The sequence below is a fragment of the Daphnia pulicaria genome, chromosome 6 (assembly GCF_021234035.1).
Source record: "Daphnia pulicaria isolate SC F1-1A chromosome 6, SC_F0-13Bv2, whole genome shotgun sequence".
Classification (NCBI taxonomy): domain Eukaryota; kingdom Metazoa; phylum Arthropoda; class Branchiopoda; order Diplostraca; family Daphniidae; genus Daphnia; species Daphnia pulicaria.
In genome coordinates, this window is record NC_060918.1 from 13,182,415 (window position 1) to 13,202,862 (window position 20,448).

Below are 20,448 nucleotides of genomic sequence, written 5' to 3' on the forward strand. Positions count from 1 at the left end.
TGAAATCAATACGGCGCATTATAATTTCAGTGGGAAAAAGACTTGATCTTTCTCATGCCGAAATATAATGCCTGTAAATATTTCAAAGGGAAAAAAGCAAAAGAAATTGAATAAAATTTGAGAACATTGAGTTAACCGTGTTGCAATTCAAAACAGAAACCAAAAGAGGAACCGAAAGATTTGGCTAAGAAATTGCGAGAGAAAGAAGCGCCCAAAATCGAGGTTTTGGAGCTGGAATCTCCTGGAGGAAGTCGCCGTGGTTCCATTCAAACTGGATCAGGACCACCAAGCAGACGAGGATCTCTTATTCCACCAGAGGATCAACCTCGCCGTCCCAGTCTACTGATATCCGATGAGGTATGTTTCAAACCTTCAGGAACAACTAGATGCATATAGCCTATGACATTTTTTCTAGTTCACTGTGTCTTAGCTTAATTTTGGTATGGATATCTTCTGGAGAATATGTTATTAAGGGTTTTAGATCTCTAAGAACCTGTGATTAATCATTTTTCCAGTAAAGTGGAACTTTTGCAGATCGGACGCACATTTCCATCATTCTTCACGATATTACCTGACGTTCATTTTTAAACCCTTTTTGGGGTTTAAAATAATTTTGATAAATACGGTAAATAAGACGTATTTAAACCCTTGGGAGAGTTTGTTTAAACGCAGTTGTTAAGTTCCTTTTTAGGCGGAAGCCGGGCACATCAAAATTAAATTCCTCACAAGGAAAATTCCTGGTCATTGCAATAAGCTCGTCAGGAGTCATATTTTAGTAATAATACGTATCCGTAGATTATTAAAATCCCGTCATCCAAACCTCTAGATATGTGTGATAGAAGTTCTTTTTTACTCTTGCGGTAAGCTCCAAATTATTGATCAAATACTACCGTCGAATTCGCAATAATCATGCTTGAACGTACAGTAGATATTCTATATTTGTCTTGCACAGGTCTTTGATTGCAAGCACGTGTGGGACTATTTCGTTTAATGTCTGCGTAAGGTTTGTCGGCTTAATACTGTGGCTGAAAGCTATGTTCGGTAGTTGATCTGCCTCGTAGCTACAAATAGCTTTTATAATGAAACTGTTTAGCCTAATTAATGCTGCGTTGAGTTGAGTAGGACTAGGTTATTCTTTTAGATTTGTAAAAAAAAAACTATGTAGATCAAATTTAGTGTTTTTCATCATGTAATTGTCATTTGGGAATGAAGTATGCCATTGCCTCCATGTCTAGTAGAAGGGAAAAATGCTTTTTTGCACATGTGAAACGGAGTTTGTTTGGTAGGAACATAGAAAACTACGTCCTGGCGAGCTCTTAGAGGACCGAAGGGTAAGATAATATTTTGAGAAGCATGCCGCGTTTTTTTAAAATTTATTTATTTTTTTATTTTTTTATTTGATAACACTAATGAAACCAATGAAACCTGCTTGAATATAGTACGCATGACTCGATATGTGAAACCTTTGAATCCCTTATTGGCTATCGAATAGCTCCATTAATTTCGTGTTCATTAAATAAGAAAAGGAAACAAAAAATTATTTTAGAGCGTTAAGAGCTTACGTTTATGTACAAAATGTGGTACGTATAGCTTGTGTTATAAAATTTTGAATTTAGTTTAATTCCAACCCGAGTGTTAACACTCGTTAAAAAATTATGTAAATTAATAGATTTGAATCATTCACATTTTCAAAATTAGCGCATTTTTGTTTCTTAATTAAGAACGAACATAGGAAAACCAAAGATATTACTTTAGAAGAAGTCTATCGTTAATTTTGAGTATTTTAAGTATCAAGAAAACTTCATTGTCAATAGGAATCTAATCGAAAACTGTTGATCCATTTGAAATGTTGAATGCCAATTTTTTCGTGTGTTCCTCAGTGAATCCTCTCTCCATCCTTATACAGCCGGATCTCTCTAATTTTTGTTTGCCTTGTTACTTTCTTTTTTTTTTTCTTTTTTAATTGTTTTTATTTTTACTTTTTATTTTTATTTTTTTTTTATTTCATTTTTTTATTCATTATTATTTTTTTTTTGCTTTTATTTGTTCGTCTCTTCTTCAATCAATTCCATGTCTGGTGCTTTGCCTCCAGCATTCAATCAAATTACGCCCGGGTGAATTGGCTGCCGAGGTGAGATATCTGTTCATCCACGAACCGTGATTCTCGGGCCGACTTTTTCCATTGTGCCATTCATTTTATTATACCAGTTATTGTTGCTTAAGTGCTACTTGCAGCTTGCTTCGCGCTGATTTGGGTGCAATCTGAAGGAAAAATAATAATTAATTGATTCCTTTAGCTTTCTTTTAAGTCAAGAAACAAGCATTTCTCAAAAGAAATGTCGATTTCTTATACAGCAACGCAATTATGGGATTAGTATCATTTTCCCAAATTAAAAAACTGAATACATTTTAAATTAGTTCATTTAAAATGAATGCTGCTAATGCTTCCATGCGCTTTTTTTGCAGATCCGCGGCTCAGTGTACCTAGCGTACACTTCCGGCCATTTTCGCATGCTGCAGAGCATACCTATCGAAATGTCTCTATTCTGCTTCCATATTTTTATCTATTTTTATCAATGCCAATTATTATTTATGATCAACATGTCTGTCTTTGTTTGCAACCATTTTATCCATCCATTTTTATGCCGTTTTCTTTAACGACTTTTCTTTTTTTTTTCCTCCCCTACTTCTTCCGGTGTATCAGAAAAAAGTTAGGCCAGGGGAAATGGATGAAAAACAGGTTAGACCTTATAAGAAAAAAAAAACACAAAATTAGTTTCCTCGTTCGTTGTTCTTGTGTCGTACCGTATGCGCGCTGTTGGTGGTTCTCCATCTGTCGTATGCGCAATATAGGCACTGATTAGTTTAATATTTTTGATTGTAACCTCCACCCAAAAACGTGCAATTGTAGAGGATTTCGCTGCGCGTGTTAGACTGTTTCGTATATTTCTTTTGGATGAAATATCTGCACAGTAGATTTGTTTCCAAGGTTATCTCCCAGAGACGTTTCTGCACAATTGATCCCTTTCCTCCCACGATGTGTAGCCGTATGTAGATTTACAGTAATTTAAAAAATAAGCCAGCTTGTTACAATGTGTTTCACCAAAAACTAATCATTTTGAATCCTACTGCTCGTTGAATGTTTTTAATCCAACAAAAAAAAATCACATTGATTTAATCCTACAATCTGTTGGAAATGTTCACATTGAATTATCTTGAATGTCATACCAAACCTGTTCTTTATTTCCCAGAAAAAAAATTACCCTGCACGTGAATGACTTCTGTTTTGTGATATCCTCCGAATTGCTTGCACTTTTCAATTATTTTACACGTCTACCGTCCTTCTATTTCCATCCGATTGTGGTGAATGTGCTGAAAGTGTGGAGGACTCACAATTCACCCGCTCTAAACATAGAATCCACATGAAGAAGCTCCAGGACGAGGATCTCAATTACATTCATATTCTTCATTTTAATCATCGTAGAAACGAAGAACCAGCTCCGACGCCCGTCGGCCAAGTGCGGCTGACACCGGGGAATGCGTTGATAAAGTATCGACGCCGCTAAGACCGGTCGGTCCTCCTGGCCCACCATCCATTGTTGATATCCAAGAGAACTATTCGGCGGTTGAAGGTTCATCACGATGAAGATTGCGTCTGTGTCAAAGGAGATTGAAATAATGATTATTTTGAAAAACGTATTTCAGATGCCACTGCCTACATCACCGTTCGCGTGGAGGGTAATCCTGTTCCAACCTTCAAGTGTTACAAGGTAAATATCGCTTTGCTAAAGATTGACCTGACAAACATAAAGTCATTGTCATTGATGGTATTTTATTTTGCAGGGTATCACGGAGATTATGGATGGTGGTCGTTACAAATACGTCACCGACGGCGAAACGAATACGCTGACTCTTTGCATCCGCAAGACAAAACCAAACGACGAAGGAAATTACCGAATTGTGGTGACCAACGAACACGGAGAAGATACGGCTGAAACTACTCTTTTCGTATCAGGTATTTATCGCTAATCTTTCATGTATTCACACAAGGTAGTGAGTTGAAGATTTTATTTTTTACTTTTATTAATTAATTTTTTTTTCCCCACAGATTCCAGTGGAATGGACTTCCGCGCAATGTTGAAAAAACGAAAATACGCCAAATGGGGCAAGGATAAGGAAGATCCCGACTGGGGCACCCTCAAAGAAGTCGAGGAGCCACCCAAGCCACAACTGAAGAAAGTCGAAAAGGTAAGATTTCATCTTCGATCTGTCTTTATTTCATCCTAGGGAACATGCTTATTAGTAAAAAATAGTTAGACCCAAGTTAAATTTAGATTGGTATATTCACCAAACTTCTTCTCTTTTCTGTCCTCTATTTGTATTCATTTCTTTTCCTTCACATGTCTTATTGTTGCCGTCATTTTTACAAATAATGTGATGGCTCTTTCCAGCGTTTAAAAATTAAGGTCATACGTAAATATGACGAAGTGACTTGTAGACACTTCGAAAAAGAATCGTGAATTATTCATGATGACATCTGGTTAAATTTATTTTTCGCTGGACGAAAAATCAATGTGTGTCTTGTGCTTTTCCATTCACCCTCATCAAAATCAACTGTCGTCTATTTGACGATCATGGAAACGAAGAACGTGCCAAGCAAGGAATCATCGCCTCCGCCCGATTATTCGAATTACTCAGCGAACGGGGAACGTCGGCTTTCGTTAGCTGACTATCTCCTCATCTTAAAACACGTGGGCAGGAATGAACAGAAGGTCTGATGCATTTTGTGTCTGTCAAAACCCACTTTTTCCTACCCATCTCTATCCCAATTTAATTCACTCTCTTTTTCTTGGTCTGGAATCTGGATGTGTTGGCCACTCTGTTTAAATTTCGTACACCAGGTTCAAAAATCCATTCGAATGGCTGGGTATACAGCACAACTAATATGGGATTTACTTAACACAAGGCTGGGAGTTGGGGAATCTTCCGAAATCGTATATTAAAATCCTGCATTTTTTGTACACTTTGGTCTGGGGTTGCCAACCGCTTTCTTCCGCGATTCGGTGGATGATTTTTAGCCAAAGGCATTTTTATTTTGAAGAAAGATTTAAGTAGTAGTTTCAGAAGTAGTCTAGAACTACTTTTAACCAATTCAAAATGTATTTCAAGTCGACTTATAACAATTTGTTGGGAATTAGCCTTACAGTCAGAACACTGTAAATTAAACAAATTTAGTAGCTTAACTTAACACTGATTTGTTTCCTTGTCCACTCTAATTCTTCGTCCACTCTTCGTCATCCTTTCTTCATAACGAAACAACCTCCCTTTTCATCAAGTTGCTTTCAGAGAGTGGAAAAACAGATTCCTTACGTAACGAAAATGGTATGCCTTCAATGTGCTGTAGGACATTGATCGTGCTGGACGAAGGCGTATTTCACTAGCGGAAACTATACCCGATTGGCCCACCCTGGCCAAACCGGATCTCATAGAGGTGTGACAGATCACGTCTCCGTAGTGATTTTTTTTGTTTTTCAATTTTTCATTTTGATCTAATTTCTTTTGGTAACGACTTTTTAATCCGTATTACTCATCTAACGTTCGACTTCAACACGAGAACACAGTCCAGAAGTCAAGCATAATTTACCACATTTAGAGTTTGTGTCTGTTTTTGGTTTTCTCCTATTGAGGAGCGACTTGAGTGAAGTGTGTCTATTTGGTTGCGTGTGGTTTATTTTTGATTTGATAATGTTTTTTTACAGAAACGTATGACATTGAGGGTTGAGCACTTTCACTTTGTCACGGTTGGAACGACAATTCGTTCTTTAATTTCTCGGTTTTTATATAATTTACGAATTTTTTTTTACTAACTTACTTGGCACGGGATATTTTCAACTGAAGCGGCTGCGTTGCACTTAAAAGCATCACGTTGTTCTCTGGAACAGCAATCTGCGTTTTTTTTTCACGACACCGCGTTATTTCTTTCACGACACCACGTTTTTTTTTAATTAAATGCAATCGATGCACATTAAGGCCCTGTTCACAATTTTTTTACTATTTCGCTGATTTCTCAAAATTATTTTTATCGCTAACCATTTCAATCTTGAAAAGAGAAAAACAACCAAATGAGGTGCCCTTAGCCAATCGAATAGATAACACATTCCGATCATATTGTTATGTCAGAGTGCGGAGAAAGCCCCAACTCCACGGCGACCATCACTAGCCGAAATTATTCCCGACTGGCCGATTCTTCAACCATTCAACAGAGAGGAGGTGCCGTTAAAAATTACCAGCATAATATTTTTTTTTCTTGATTTTTAATTTTTCCTTCATTCTTCCAACTTAAATAAGCGTACAATTCTCTTTTCTGAATGATGAAACACTACATCTTAACGTGAAGCCAATTCTATGATCGCTTGAATAGTAACGACCCTCCCGTTTTCATTCTTTCAATTCTTCCAAATAAATTCTGAGAGTGTACAGTTTATGCGCAGTGTCAGCACTGTCACCACGTCTTCGCGTTCAGCTCTACTTCAAATTAATGGCTATAGCTTCCAAATATCGCCACTTTTTCATTCGGATTGACGCTCAAATTTGTAAGGAGATAAATACGGAACTATCAGTCTTTTGGTGTCAGGATTCGGAAGCGATCGCATGTGGCGATGTTGCGAAAAAGTTTTAACAGACTATACGAACAACTTACCTGACATTTAACACGCATTCCGTTTAACAGAGTGGCAAAATTCACAAAAACATGAGTAAGTGAGTTCATGCTTATGAATTGGCTTGAATTTTTTTTTTTTGGTAATTATCTTATTCAAAACACTATGTCCTTCTGTTCAATTGAAATATTAGAATTGTTGATGATAGTCGATCGTGCGACCGGATTCCTGTCCTCTAAGTTCCTACTGCCCTTTATGCGCTCAATATTTTCTGTGACAAACCTTTAATCACTAGGCTAGTTCATCGAATTTAACTGGTGTATTCCTACAGATACATACGACTTCTTTTGAAAAATCAAACAACTACTTCCTTCTTCCTATCTCTATTATACTCTGTTGTACTGTTCTACTTCTTTCTCTGTCTTTTCCTTAATTTATTTTTAACTGTACAATACCTATCGATTTTTCTATGTATATTTTCAACTGCTACGAGTCACATCGTCGTATTTTACGATGATGTTTGAAGAGCTGTTACATAATTTTCCCCTTTTTAGTTGGAATGTTTTTTTTTTATTACAAAAATCTACTTATTAAGGAATTTCTGCTTTTATCTGTTTGGTTTCAATCTTTTTTTTTCGTTTGTTTTATGTTGCTTATAATTATAGTCCCTTTGAAAGACAGGAAATCCGTTGCAAATCATTTTCAAATTCATCCTCTTTAATTGAAATCGATTACTTTTATCTATTTATTTGTTACTGTTGTCACGCATCGAATGAAAGCTTTTCGTTTCCTTTCGTTAGTTTTCGAACACATTCATAACTGTTTTTCAATGTATTTTTTTGTTTCCTTTGAATAATTTTCATCCCATCTCAATTTCGTCGTGGTGCTGCACAACAACCAGAAACAAGAAAGTTTCATGAAGCCTTTGATTGACCAGACCGTCAAAGAAGGAAAAGACAAAAAAGTTGTTTTCGAATGCATCTTTTCCAAACCCAATGGCAAGCCCAAGTGGTACCTCAAAAAAGATGTATGTTCAAAATCTTTTTATTTTTGTAATTAATGGTAGCGGAAGTCACATAAATAAAAAAAATTTTCTATTCAAAATCTTTTAGGAAATATTCTCTGGCTCTCGCCATAAAATGACGGTTGAAAATGACGTTTACAAACTGATCATTACTCAGCCAAAAGTTGACGACATGGGCAAATACACAATCGACATTGGTGGCATCACTTGTAGCGCCTATCTCACTGTAGAGGGTACGTATGGTTTTATTATTGCATTATTACTTCAGAGAACAATTCATATTTTAACAATTTTTAAAATTTCCTTTTTTTTTTACATATTCATTTGACTGTTCAGAGGCCGACCAAGTTTATTCGTTCGTCCGCCAGTTACCAAAGAAAGCTGAAGCTTATCTTAACCGTGAATATGAACTGGAATGCCAGGTCAATCATCACAAAGCGCCTGTCAATTGGTACAAGGGCGAGGAGAAGATTGAATCAGACGGACAGAGGTTTGAAATCAGCAAAGACCTAACAGGAACCTGCCGACTCATTTTCAAAGGGCCAATTAAAGAAGACAATGGCGAATACTCTTGCAAAATTGAGAGGCAGAACCTGAAGTCTACTTGTCATCTCAAGTTTATTGGTAATTTTTCGCGACGATCAGAAATTCGTTTCGTCAACCACTTGAAAATCACCCGTAGTTATATTTTCATTGTGAACTTAACAACATTTTCTTGGATTTATTTATGATTGCAGAATTCCCGCACAAGTTCACCAAGACTCTTCTTAGTGTTCAAGCTGCTGATAAAGAGGCCGTGATGCTAGAATGTGAAGTTGACGAGGATGACGCGGGAGTGATCTGGAAGAAGGACGGTGAAGTCTTCAAACCAACAGATAAAAAGTTTGTTTTAAAATAAGAAACTCTCAACGAAACGGTCGATACTATTAACATGTGTGGTTTAACAGGATTCAGATCCAAGTAGAGGGCAAAAAGCGTCGCTTATTTTTCAAAGAGATCAAAATGAACGATGCTGGACACTACACTTGCCATACCAACGCAGACGAAACCACTTCAGAGGTTACCGTTGATTGTAAGTTTCTTTTTTTTTAATTTGTTCAATTTTTGCATCCGATACAACCGACTCAAATCACACGTTTTTATGCAGATGTTAACAAGTTTAACAAGAAATTAAAAGACACGGTGGGCACGGAACGGGAGAAGTTAATTCTGGAGGTCGAAGTTGCCGATCAAACCGCTTCCACCGAATTTTTCCTCAATGGCGAAGCAATTAAAGCGTCCGATCGCATCGAAATCAAAAACTTGGGTGGCGGTAAACACCAGCTCATCTTCAGCAGCTTGGAGCTTACCGATCAAGGAGAAATCAAATGCAAATCCGGTCGGCTCAAGTCGACTTGTCAGTTGACTGTCAACAAAGGCGAGGGAAAACCTGAAATCAACCTTGAAAGTCCCGTCGAAGGACCCACTGGAAAAATGCTGATTGTTGACGTCCCATACACTGGTAATTTTAACTATTCGCGGGAAATTATATCTCGCCAACAGTATTTAAGATTCTAAATGGATAACCATTGTTGTATTCTTTACAGTCCCTGGAATGCGAAAGTCTCCTGTTGAAGCAAAACTATTGAAAGATGGCAAAGCCTTTGGCGTCAAAGATGTGGAAATCATCGTTCAAGAGGATAAGGTTATTATGAAACTCAAGAAGACGGTCCGTTCTTCAAGTGGTCTATATCAAATCAAACTCTCGAACGCCCAAGGAGAAACGAACAAGGATGTCAACTTTAATATTCAAGGTAAATAATTCAGAAATTAAAATATTCTCCCCTTTGATTATTGACGTCTGTGAATAGCTAATGAACAATTTTGGTTACTTTTCTTTAACAGACGTGCCAGGCGCACCCGAAGACATTTCAGTTCATGATATATTCCAAGATTCCTGCGTTCTCAAGTGGAAGAAGCCAAAGGATGACGGTGGTATGCCCATTGTCAATTATATCATCGAGCGCCAGGACTTGTCTGTCAAGGGTGAGTGTCACTTTTGTGGTCGTTAATTGACTATTTGCAATCGTCATACTTGTTCATTTCTTTCCAACAGGTGGATGGAATCCGGTTGGTGAATCCCCAGCCGATCAGCCTCTATCTTTCAAGTGTGAAGGATTAATCAACAAGAAAGAATACAAATTCCGTGTTTTGGCTGTAAACAAGATGGGAAATTCGGAGCCCGGTCTATTCCCCAAAGTTGTTCTTGCCAAAGATCCTTGGGGTAAGGTTTAAGAGTGGATTTGAATATTCACTTTATTCACATTTGGTATTTTAAATAACAGATGAACCAGGGAAACCAGGCAATGCTGAAGTCGTCGACTGGGATGCTGATCACGCAGATATTACATGGACTAAGCCTGAAAATGACGGAGGTTCTCCGATCACTGGCTATGTCATTGAATATAAGGTGAGCCTTATTGTCCATTTCTACTGGTTAGCTTCCGTTTTATAACGCACGTATTAAATCCTATAAAACATTTTTTAGGAGAAATTCGGAAACGATTGGGTGACAGCAAATGAATTCCCAGGTGATGCTACTAGCGGAACAGTCACCGGCCTTAAGGAAGGTACTCAATACGAGTTCCGCATTAAGGCAATTAACAAAGCGGGACCAGGAGAACCAAGTGAGGCTACCAAACCAATCATAGCCAAGTCAAGATTTGGTACGAATATTCTCTCATCTATTAATAAAGTTACTCTGAATTCCTTTCCCTTCTATTATATTATTCCTCTGTTTTAAAATTTGTGGAATTTATTTAATGAATTAATATGTTAACAGTGAAACCTTACATCATCGGAGATGCTATGAAACCGCTGGTGATCAAAAAAGGACAAATCATTAAATTTGATGTGAAGTATGGTGGTGAACCTGAACCAGAAGCTTCGTGGGAACTCGAAGGAAAAGCAATCAAAATCGACGGAGAACGGTAAAAAAATATATATGTATTCTTTAATGTTTAGCTTTGTAAAAAGTTAGAAATCGAAATTACTTAAATAATTTGTAAATGATTCCATATAGCCTATTGCATCAAGTTTTTATTTTAATTGAAGTTCTCAATTATCTGTTTCAAATTAATGTTTATGATGACGGACTACTGCTGACGTGGCGTCGTTCGACTGACGGGAAGAGATATAATCTTAGATATTGTATTTTTATTTTTAATCCAAATTGGATAATGCAATCTTATGGGAGCGTCCTAGGGGCGCAAAGACATACAAAGTCAACACATTTTAGGTGTACACACGTATATTCGTATGCAACTAACCGTTACATGCTTACTTCAACATACAATCAATTTCAACTACAAACATTTTTTTACTGCTATTCCCTATTGGGAATGTAAAATCAAATTTTTGTCCCTACACTTCCACTGGAGTTGCCGACCTTAGCGATAAAACATGTTTTCCTTGTTCAGCAACAAAATATGTTTTTGCAAAATTCTAAAAGTGACTTATTGTTATTTGGAACGACGCTTTCACGTTGGCGAACAGGATACCCAACACAACGACACAGAGGTGATTTGATGACACTGTCATCCATGAAATCTTGATTTGAAACGAAAATAACAAAATAAGTTTTTGCTTATCGTTCGGCTACACATGGCACCAATATGAAACCCCCGATTTTTTTAAAAATCCTACCACATCACACACAAATCGTATGACGGCACGACTCATTCAACTAAGAACCGATGACAAACAAACAATTTCATTTTGCAACTGTGGTTTCTAACTAAAAACAAACTGGTTGGTTCACAAAATCACCTAAACTGCATCTCCTAACTTAAAAAAATTTATCACAGCGATACACTGGCACTTCGGCACAGAAGCACAAAATAAATGATTAAAAATAATAAAAATGTTCTGTCTGCGCCGCAGTGAACATGAAAACAAAAATACCCATTCTTATTCTAATCGTCTTTTTGTCTTTTGTTTAATGCAATTCGGTTGACAGAGTATCGGTGGACAAATACGAGCGGAATAGCGTTTTGACGGTGCGCAAAGCGGTCCGCGCTGATAGCGGCATATACAAAATCGTTTTGAAGAACAGCTCCGGAACGTGCGAGGGTGTCGCTGATGTCGTCGTCCTTGGTGAGTAGAATTTACTTGTTTTGGTGTCATGTGAAATTTGACTATATATTTTTCTTTCCGTTTCTGTAATTTTTTAGACAAACCATCAAGACCTTCAGGACCGATTATCGCGGATGAAATCCGTGCCGACCACATCAAGATCAAATGGAAGAAACCGGAAGACACTGGTGGATCACCACTTACTGGCTACATCATCGAGAAGATGGATATGGACAGTGGTCGATGGGTTGCTGCAGGCGAGGTAGGCCCCAATGACGACACTTTTGCTGCCACAGGTTTGACACCGAAGAAGAAGTACAAGTTCCGCGTCAAAGCCGTCAATAAGGAAGGCGAATCAGAAGCTTTAGAGACAGACGAGGCCATCTTGGCCCGTAATCCTTATGGTAATGCAATGCAAATTGCAACTTTCCCGTAGTTTTGTCCATGTTCTAGGTTTATTGTTAACAATACCTATGCATCATTTCCCAAATTTTAGATGAGCCTGGCAAACCGAGCAAGCCGGTTATTGAAGATTACTCTGTTAACAGCGTAACTCTTACATGGATCAAGCCAGATAATGACGGTGGTCGTCCTTTGACGCACTACATCATCGAAATGAAAGACAAACTATCCGTTGAGTGGAAAGAAGTTCTGCTGACACCCGACCCCACATGTCAAGCGACGGTTGATGGGCTAAAAGAGAACCAGGTAGTCACGTTCCGCGTTCGTGCAGCAAACAAGGCTGGCTTCGGAGAACCTTCAGAACCCACCGATACTCACGTCGTGAAACACCGAAACCGTAAGTTGGCAGATAATGTGATGCCATTGATTATGCAAAAAAAAATATCGAAATTTATTTAATCCATTCAATACTATTTTTGTCATGCCAATCTCATTAAATTTCCAAAAAATCTTCTCTGCAGTGAAACCGAGGATTGACCGCACTACTTTGAAGACAGTAACCATCAAAGTAGGCCGTGCCCACAAATGGTCCGTGGATGTAGCTGGTGAACCTCCTCCAACTATTAGTTGGGTCTGGCGGGATAGCGTCGCACTCTCAAATACGGAGCGCATTACTATTGAAAATCGTGATTACCACACTGATTTCTCGATTATCGAGGCCAGTCGCAAGGATGCCGGTATTTACACCTTGCAGGCAGAAAACAAATCCGGAAAGGATACTGAATCAGTCGAGCTGATCGTTCTGGGTAAGTTTTTAATCGCTGGATTCCTCCAAAATAATTTGGTGCAATTTCATTTGTAATGTTACTATTTTCTTTGTGGAATTTTGCCGTGAATTAATTTTGTTTATTTTTATTTTTTTTTCAATTTAGGTAAACCAAGCTCACCAAAGGGTCCATTGGAAGTAACAGATGTTCACAAAGAAGGCTGCAAACTAAGCTGGATTAAGCCGGATGATGATGGTGGACTCCCCATCAAAGAATATGAAATTGAGAAACTCGACACCAATACTGGCAAATGGACCCGCGTTGGTAAGGTCAACGGAGAACGACAGCCACCCACATATAACGTAACTGGCCTGGAACCGGGCAAGAGCTACCAATTCCGAGTTACAGCCATTAACGACGAAGGAGATTCTGAACCTTTGACTACCACACATGCAATTGTTGCCAAAGATCCTTACGGTACGAGTATATCTTATCACATAATTAAAACTGTAAAGTATTGGACAGTTTTGGAGAGACTATGTATCAGTCCAATCATATGCTGACTTTAAACCTTAATACTTTAGAAAATTCGTCTGCCCCTGGAAAGCCCGATATTGTCGACTATGACAACCGTAGTGTTGACTTGAAGTGGACTGCACCTTCGGTGGATGGAGGCGTTCCCATCGAGAAATACATAATCGAAAAGAAAGACAAGTTCGTACTATGCAACTGTATAAACCTCATTCATGCTCTTCACTAATTTCATGGTTACGTTCAGATTTAAACCCGATTGGGAAAAAGCCGGTGAAGTTCCTGGCGACAAGTTAGAAGGCAAAGTAATTGATCTTAAAGAGCGCGGTGAATATCAATTCCGCATTGTTGCCGTCAACAAGGCTGGACTCTCTCCTCCGTCAGAACCTACCCAGATGCATCTAGTCAAACATAAACTACGTAAGAATTTTATCCGGCTATTTCATTCGACACCTAATATATTACTCGTCATTATTACTCCGCTATTCCGTAATCAATAGTCAGAATGGACTTAGTTTAATTGTTTTTTCATTATATTTCAGTCAAACCACAAATCGATCGCACCACCTTGAAACAAATGATGCTGAAAGCTGGAAAAGTATTCAAGTTTGATGTCAATATCAAGGGCGAACCGCCTCCAACTGTTACATGGCATCTAGCTGACAAAGAAGTCATTTCACAAGAAAATGTTGAAATTATCAACATTGATTACAACACTAAACTTAATGTTGTTGACGCTAAACGAAAGAACTCGGGCATGTACAAGATTGTGGCCGTAAATGAACACGGTAAAGACGAAGCCGAAGTAGAGGTGGTCGTCCTCGCCGCCCCGTCCAAACCTAAGGGACCATTGAAAGTCAATGACGTCACCAAGAGTGGCTGTAAGCTAGCCTGGCAACCACCCGAGGATGATGGCGGTAAACCCATCACTGGCTACGTGGTTGAGAAATTGGACAAGGGTCGCTGGGTTCCAGTTGGTCGCTCAAAAGAACCGGAAATGGATGTTGGTGGTCTACAGGAGGGCAAGGAATACAGCTTCCGAGTAAGAGCCGTTAACGATGAAGGCGAATCTGAAAATCTTGATACTGAACAATCAATCATCGCTAAAAATCCATTTGGTGAGTTGATTGAAGACACTTTTGTTTTGTTGAAAAAATGTCAAACTTAGACCGATATGTAACTAACTATTGCTCGAAACTATTACGCAGATCCCCCTGGCAAACCAGGAACTCCGGAAATTGTCGACTGGGATGTCGATCGTGTTGATCTGAAGTGGACAGCACCAAAATTCAATGGTGGCGTTCCTATTACGGGCTATGTCATCGAGAAGAAGGAACGGTTTGGAAGCAACTGGGAAGAAATGATGACAACTGAGGTGCGTTTTTTCACTGATGACTAAACATATTTTGACAATTCATTTCACGGCGTGTGCTTAGTTCCCAATTTCTTGACTTTATAATTGAATTTCGGATATTGTATTCAGAAACCCGACTGTGAGGCTAGAGTACCAGGACTGAAAGAAGGACAGCAGTATCAATTCCGTGTCCGAGCGGTCAACAAAGCGGGCCAGGGTGAACCAAGTGAAGCCACTGGAACACATATTGCCAAAGCGCGATTCCGTATGAAATTTATTTAATTAAGATTTGCATTAGATTTAACCTAATGTCAACTTTGGTGTTCCCTTTCGTTTATAACAGTGAAACCGATCATCAATCGGGAGAAACTCAAGCAAGTTGTTGTGAGGGGTGGCCAGTTCGTCAAGTTCGACGTCGACGTCAAAGGTGAACCTGCTCCAACTTTGCAATGGATTTTTGCTGGATCACCACTTGAGAGCAAAGACCGAATCAGGATCGATAACCAAGAACACAACACGAAGCTTTCAATTGGCGACTCAATCCGCAAAGACACAGGAATCTACACTTTGGTCGCTGAAAACAGCGTTGGCCGGGACGAAGCCACAGTCGAAGTCAGCATCTTAGCCAAGCCGGGCAAACCAGAAGGACCGTTGGAAGTGACCAACGTCCACAAAGAAGGATGCAAAGTCAAATGGGACAAACCAAAGGACGACGGTGGTTTACCAATTACAGGTTACATTTTGGAGAAGATGGAAGCCGGCACTGGAAAATGGGTTCCAGCGGGCAAATGTGACTCCGAGAAGAATGAGCTCGATGTAACCGGTTTGGAACAAGGAAAGAAATACCATTTCCGTGTAAAGGCAGTCAACGAAGAAGGTGAAGGAGAACCTCTTGAAACCGACACTGCCATCTTGGCAAAGAATGCTTTCGATCCACCTGCCCCACCGGGTCTTCCAGAAATCATCGATTGGAACGAAAATATGGTGAAGTTGAAGTGGGACCCACCCCTTCGTGATAACGGCTCACCCATCACGGGTTACATCATTGAAATGATGGACAAGTATGGAGGCATTTTCACTAAAGCGGCCGAAATCAAAGACAATGTCTGTCAAGGCGTTGTCAATCACTTGGAAGAAGGTAATCGTTATGAGTTCCGTGTTCGTGCTGTTAACAAAGCCGGACAAAGTGAACCTAGCGATTCTACCAAACCACACGTGGCAAAAGCCCGTTTCCGTAAGTCTATTTTGAAAAATTTGCTCCTCTCTGATTCAGCCATCTTTATAATTATTTCATTTTCAAACATTCACAGTCAAACCACGAATTGATCGCACCAATTTGACAAAAGTGACGATTAAAGTCGGTCTGCAAGTCAACCTTGATGTTAATGTAGCCGGAGAACCTCCACCAGTCATTACTTGGACTTTGAAAGACAATGTAAGTCCTCAGTGGTGCTTCCTTTAATGATGAGTTGCTGAAATGACACATTTAATAATTTTACAGGAAGTTCAATCGAACGAGCAAGTTCGCGTTGACAATTCCGACTACAATACCAAGTTCTTGATTTTCCGAGCTACAAGGGCTCTTAGCGGTGTCTACACCATTACCGCGACCAATTCTCAAGGCGAAGACAAAGCAGAAGTGGAAATTCTTATTCTTGGTAAGACTTTCGTCCGTTCAAAGTTTTTAATATTTCATCAATAATAAAAACAATTATTTTGTGCTATTCTCAACCAAAGGTAAACCAAGCAAACCTAAAGGCCCGCTGGAGGTTTTGAATGTCCATAAAAATGGATGCAAACTGAAGTGGAAGAAACCGGAAGACGACGGTGGATCACCTATCGAGTACTATGAGATCGAAAAGTTAGATCCGTTGACGGGCCAGTGGATGCCAGCCGGACAATCTAATGAGCCTGAAGCCGAAATTACTGGACTTCAAGAAGGCAAAAAATACAAATTCCGTGTCAAAGCTGTCAACAAGGAAGGTGAATCGGAAGAGCTGGAAACGGATCAGACTATTGTGGCCAAAAATCCATTTGACCCACCAAGCAAGCCTGGACGACCGGAATTGACCGACTGGGACAAGGATTATGTCGACTTGAAATGGAATCCACCCAAATCTGACGGTGGCATGCCTATTGAGAAATATATTGTCCAGAAGCGTGACAAAGACGCAAGAGGTTGGTCTGAGTGTGCCCGTGTCAACGGCGACAAGAACAGCGTCAAAGTAACGGATGTGGAGCCAGGGCATGAATACGAATTCCGTATTGTTGCACTGAACAAAGCCGGAGAAAGTGAGCCGAGCGATGTCTCCCAGTCCGTGGTGACCAAGCCGCGATTCTTAGCTCCTCATATCGATCGTAAAACACTCGTCAAACAAATCATCCACACAGGACAGCTTCTGCGCATGGAAGCCGATGTGCAGGGCGAACCGGCCCCGCAAGTCACGTGGTTCCGCCAGGAAGAACAGCTCGTCAGCTATGAACGACTCACCATCACCAATGAGCCTTACCGAACGAGCTTTATCATTACCAAAGCTACACGATCTGACACGGGTGTTTACCGTGTTTTCGCCAAAAACGATTCCGGCACCGACCAAGTCGAGATTGAAATCAACGTGCTCAGCAAGCCAGGCAAACCCAAAGGTCCTCTCGCAGTTAGCGAAGTCACGGCTGAAGGCTGCAAGTTGAAATGGGAACCACCAGAAGATGACGGAGGTGTACCTCTCGAGAACTACGTTGTCGAACGAATGGACACCGACACCGGTCGCTGGGTTCCTGTCTGCACTACAAAGACCCCTGAAGCCGATGTTGGTGGATTGACCGAGGGCAAGGAATACCAATTCCGCGTTCGTGCTGTCAATGCCGAGGGAGAATCGGATCCACTAGAAACCGACGTCCCAACGCTGGCCAAAAACCCGTACCAAGTTCCTGATGCTCCCGCTAAGCCACAGATCAAGGATTGGGATCGTCATCAAGTTGATTTGAAGTGGACGCCCCCCAAGTCGGATGGCGGTTCGCCCATCACGTCCTACATTGTGGAGAAGAAGGACAACAACGCCACTAAATGGTCAAAGGCTATGGAAGTGACTGGTAACAAATGCGAAGCCCGTGTCACCGGACTGACGGAGAATCACACTTATCAGTTCCGAATCCGTGCCGTCAACAAAGCTGGACCGAGTAAGCCCAGCGAAGCCAGTGATCAGGTCACTGCTAAACCACGCTTCTTGGCGCCAAAGATCGACCGCACCAATTTGAAGAACGTGGCAATCAAAGCAGGTCAGCCGTTCAAATTTGACGTCAACGTCATTGGTGAACCGGCGCCTACCATCACGTGGTTCCAAAACAAAGCCCATCTCGAAACAAAAGACAACATGACAGTTGACGTCGACTCGCACCGTACAAAACTCTCCGTCCTGATGGCTTACCGCAGGAATACGGGAACTTACGTCATCAAAGCCGAAAACAGTTCCGGCAAAGACGAAGCCTCGGTCGAAGTTACTGTTCTCGACAAACCAGCCACGCCGGAAGGCCCGCTCAAGATTAACGATATCCACAAAGAAGGATGCAGCTTGAAATGGAATCCACCACTTGACGACGGAGGCTCGCCCATCGAGTACTACGTTGTTGAGAAAATGGACACGGAGAACGGCCGCTGGGTCCCGGTGGGACGAAGCAAAGATCCTAAAATGGAAGTTGCCAATCTGACACCAGGACAGGAATATAAATTCCGTGTTTCGGCTGTCAACTCGGAAGGAGATTCCGAACCGTTGGAAGCACTGGAGTCGATTATTGCTAAAAATCCTTTCGACGAGCCAGGAGCGCCCGGCACTCCTGAAGCCACCGACTGGGATCGACACTTTGTGGAGCTCAAGTGGACCCCACCAACCACCGATGGTGGATCTCCTGTCACAGGCTACATCATTGAAAAACGTGAAAAGGGTAACACAAGATGGACCAAAGCCACCGAATTGCGCTCACCAGAGTGCAAGGGAAAAGTTGACAACCTCGACGAAGGTCTCACTTATGAATTCCGCGTTCGTGCTGTGAACGAGGCTGGACCAGGAGAACCCAGTGACGCCAGCAAGGCAGTCGTCACCAAACCCAGAAAACGTAAGTACCAATTAATCTAATAATAGTTTGCCATAAATTAGTAAAATTCATAAATTTTCCATTTCATTTGATTGATACAGTGGCGCCAAAGATTGACCGCCGTACCTTGCGCAACATTACGATTCGCGAGAGCGAATCCTTCATGTTCGATGTCAAGATCGTCGGCGAGCCGGCACCAGATGTCACTTGGGCCCTAGGAACTAAAGCAGTCCAGCAGAACCATTCGAGGAGAATCGAAAATGTGCCATACAACTCCAAGTTCTTCAACGATAAACCGGAGCGCAAAGATACTGGCACCTATGTTATCACGGCTATCAACAAATGGGGCCAAGATACAGCAGAGGTCGAAGTTATTGTCGTCTGTAAGTCTAGTTCTTTTTTATGCTACCGCTTTATTCGATAATATAAGCGCAAAATTACATTCACCTTATTTGACGGCAGAATTTATGAAATATTTTGTTGTAATTTTTTCTTTCAGCAAAACCGGGCAAACCGGAAGGACCATTGGAGGTAAGCGATGTGCACAAGGAAGGATGCAAACTCAAATGGAAGAAACCCAAAGACGATGGCGGTGAACCCATTGAAGGCTACAGCGTGGAGAAATTCGACGCCGACAGTGGCATGTGGTTGCCGGTAGGGAAAACCAAGGATCCCGAAATGGACGTTCTTGGTCTTGTACCCGGCCACGAATATCATTTCCGCGTCAAGGCTTTCAACAAAGAGGGCGAATCAGAGCCATTGGAAACAATGTCTCCCATCATCGCCAAAGATCCTTTCAGTAATAAATTCCTTTCGAATGAACTACGATCTTTTATACGATTGAATCGTGAATAAATTGTGTATTGCTTTCGTGTTTTTGCAGCTGTCCCAACTGCTCCTCGCAGTCCCGAAGCCATTGACTGGAGCCCAAGTTATGTGGAACTTTCGTGGAAGGAACCGACTTCCGACGGTGGAGCCGTTATTACTGGTTACATCATCGAAAAACGCGATAAATACAGGCAAGTTTAACTTGGAGCCAATAACTCACTTGTTTTAGCTAACACATCTTTGCTTACCTATTTATTTAATAACAGTGTCATGTGGGAAAAAGCTATGGAAACCTCAGATCCACTTTGTCAAGCTAAAGTTGTTAACTTGATCGAAAACATGGAGTACCAATTCCGTGTGATCGCCGTTAATAAAGCCGGAAACTCGGAGCCCAGTGAGGCAACCAAAACCATCATCACCAAAGCACGCTTCCGTAAGTGCCTTTTTACTTTAATCTTAATACAACCAACCAAGATAAAAATTAAAACAAAGTGTAATAATTGAATTCTTTTTCAATGTTTAGTGGCGCCAAAGATTGATAGACGCAACATGCGAGACATGACTCTGACAGCCAATTCGATGCTCAAATTCGATGTTGGCATTTCTGGTGAACCGCCTCCAACTGCAGTATGGACTGTGAGCGGTAATCCAATCAAGTGAGTCGCAGTCAAATTTAGCCAA

At 40.6% G+C, this 20,448-nt stretch overlaps 2 protein-coding genes across 12 annotated transcripts in view; both read left to right on the top strand.

Annotated features, from left to right (window-relative positions):
* Nucleotides 1–20,448, top strand: part of LOC124344316 (twitchin-like) — a 44,860-nt gene that overhangs the window by 9,622 nt on the left and 14,790 nt on the right. For 4 of the 11 annotated variants that reach the window (XM_046797824.1, XM_046797819.1, XM_046797830.1 and 1 more), the window contains 40 exons: nucleotides 157–357; nucleotides 1,287–1,331; nucleotides 2,093–2,131; nucleotides 2,705–2,740; nucleotides 3,485–3,632; nucleotides 3,706–3,770; nucleotides 3,844–4,015; nucleotides 4,109–4,248; nucleotides 7,561–7,686; nucleotides 7,772–7,916; nucleotides 8,020–8,307; nucleotides 8,421–8,565; nucleotides 8,631–8,755; nucleotides 8,831–9,184; nucleotides 9,270–9,476; nucleotides 9,568–9,708; nucleotides 9,779–9,946; nucleotides 10,008–10,132; nucleotides 10,211–10,388; nucleotides 10,505–10,652; nucleotides 11,218–11,241; nucleotides 11,681–11,817; nucleotides 11,895–12,200; nucleotides 12,293–12,595; nucleotides 12,720–13,004; nucleotides 13,131–13,442; nucleotides 13,550–13,679; nucleotides 13,744–13,916; nucleotides 14,039–14,614; nucleotides 14,705–14,871; nucleotides 14,980–15,115; nucleotides 15,194–16,084; nucleotides 16,161–16,285; nucleotides 16,352–16,508; nucleotides 16,588–18,960; nucleotides 19,041–19,322; nucleotides 19,439–19,738; nucleotides 19,823–19,958; nucleotides 20,034–20,200; nucleotides 20,291–20,423. In XM_046797824.1, coding sequence (XP_046653780.1) covers nucleotides 157–357; nucleotides 1,287–1,331; nucleotides 2,093–2,131; nucleotides 2,705–2,740; nucleotides 3,485–3,632; nucleotides 3,706–3,770; nucleotides 3,844–4,015; nucleotides 4,109–4,248; nucleotides 7,561–7,686; nucleotides 7,772–7,916; nucleotides 8,020–8,307; nucleotides 8,421–8,565; nucleotides 8,631–8,755; nucleotides 8,831–9,184; nucleotides 9,270–9,476; nucleotides 9,568–9,708; nucleotides 9,779–9,946; nucleotides 10,008–10,132; nucleotides 10,211–10,388; nucleotides 10,505–10,652; nucleotides 11,218–11,241; nucleotides 11,681–11,817; nucleotides 11,895–12,200; nucleotides 12,293–12,595; nucleotides 12,720–13,004; nucleotides 13,131–13,442; nucleotides 13,550–13,679; nucleotides 13,744–13,916; nucleotides 14,039–14,614; nucleotides 14,705–14,871; nucleotides 14,980–15,115; nucleotides 15,194–16,084; nucleotides 16,161–16,285; nucleotides 16,352–16,508; nucleotides 16,588–18,960; nucleotides 19,041–19,322; nucleotides 19,439–19,738; nucleotides 19,823–19,958; nucleotides 20,034–20,200; nucleotides 20,291–20,423 — 10,109 coding nt within the window. The remainder of the gene's footprint in view (nucleotides 1–156; nucleotides 358–1,286; nucleotides 1,332–2,092; nucleotides 2,132–2,704; nucleotides 2,741–3,484; nucleotides 3,633–3,705; nucleotides 3,771–3,843; nucleotides 4,016–4,108; nucleotides 4,249–7,560; nucleotides 7,687–7,771; nucleotides 7,917–8,019; nucleotides 8,308–8,420; nucleotides 8,566–8,630; nucleotides 8,756–8,830; nucleotides 9,185–9,269; nucleotides 9,477–9,567; nucleotides 9,709–9,778; nucleotides 9,947–10,007; nucleotides 10,133–10,210; nucleotides 10,389–10,504; nucleotides 10,653–11,217; nucleotides 11,242–11,680; nucleotides 11,818–11,894; nucleotides 12,201–12,292; nucleotides 12,596–12,719; nucleotides 13,005–13,130; nucleotides 13,443–13,549; nucleotides 13,680–13,743; nucleotides 13,917–14,038; nucleotides 14,615–14,704; nucleotides 14,872–14,979; nucleotides 15,116–15,193; nucleotides 16,085–16,160; nucleotides 16,286–16,351; nucleotides 16,509–16,587; nucleotides 18,961–19,040; nucleotides 19,323–19,438; nucleotides 19,739–19,822; nucleotides 19,959–20,033; nucleotides 20,201–20,290; nucleotides 20,424–20,448) is intronic. The other 7 variants (XM_046797820.1, XM_046797821.1, XM_046797823.1 and 4 more) reach the window with 7 other exon arrangements.
* Nucleotides 4,583–6,352, top strand: LOC124344317. Its single transcript, XM_046797831.1, has 3 exons — nucleotides 4,583–4,772; nucleotides 5,405–5,491; nucleotides 6,181–6,352. The coding sequence occupies exons 1-3, from the start codon at nucleotides 4,635–4,637 to the stop codon at nucleotides 6,316–6,318; spliced, it is 363 nt and encodes a 120-aa protein (XP_046653787.1). The 5' UTR covers nucleotides 4,583–4,634; the 3' UTR covers nucleotides 6,319–6,352.

Coding starts and splice junctions, on each gene's coding strand:
- LOC124344317 (XM_046797831.1), top strand. CDS start 4,635: ATGGAAACGAAGAACGTGCCAAGCAAGGAATCATCGCCTCCGCCCGAT. Junction 4,773..5,404: donor TGGGCAGGAATGAACAGAAG/GTCTGATGCATT, acceptor AATGTGCTGTAG/GACATTGATCGTGCTGGACG. Junction 5,492..6,180: donor CCAAACCGGATCTCATAGAG/GTGTGACAGATC, acceptor TTGTTATGTCAG/AGTGCGGAGAAAGCCCCAAC.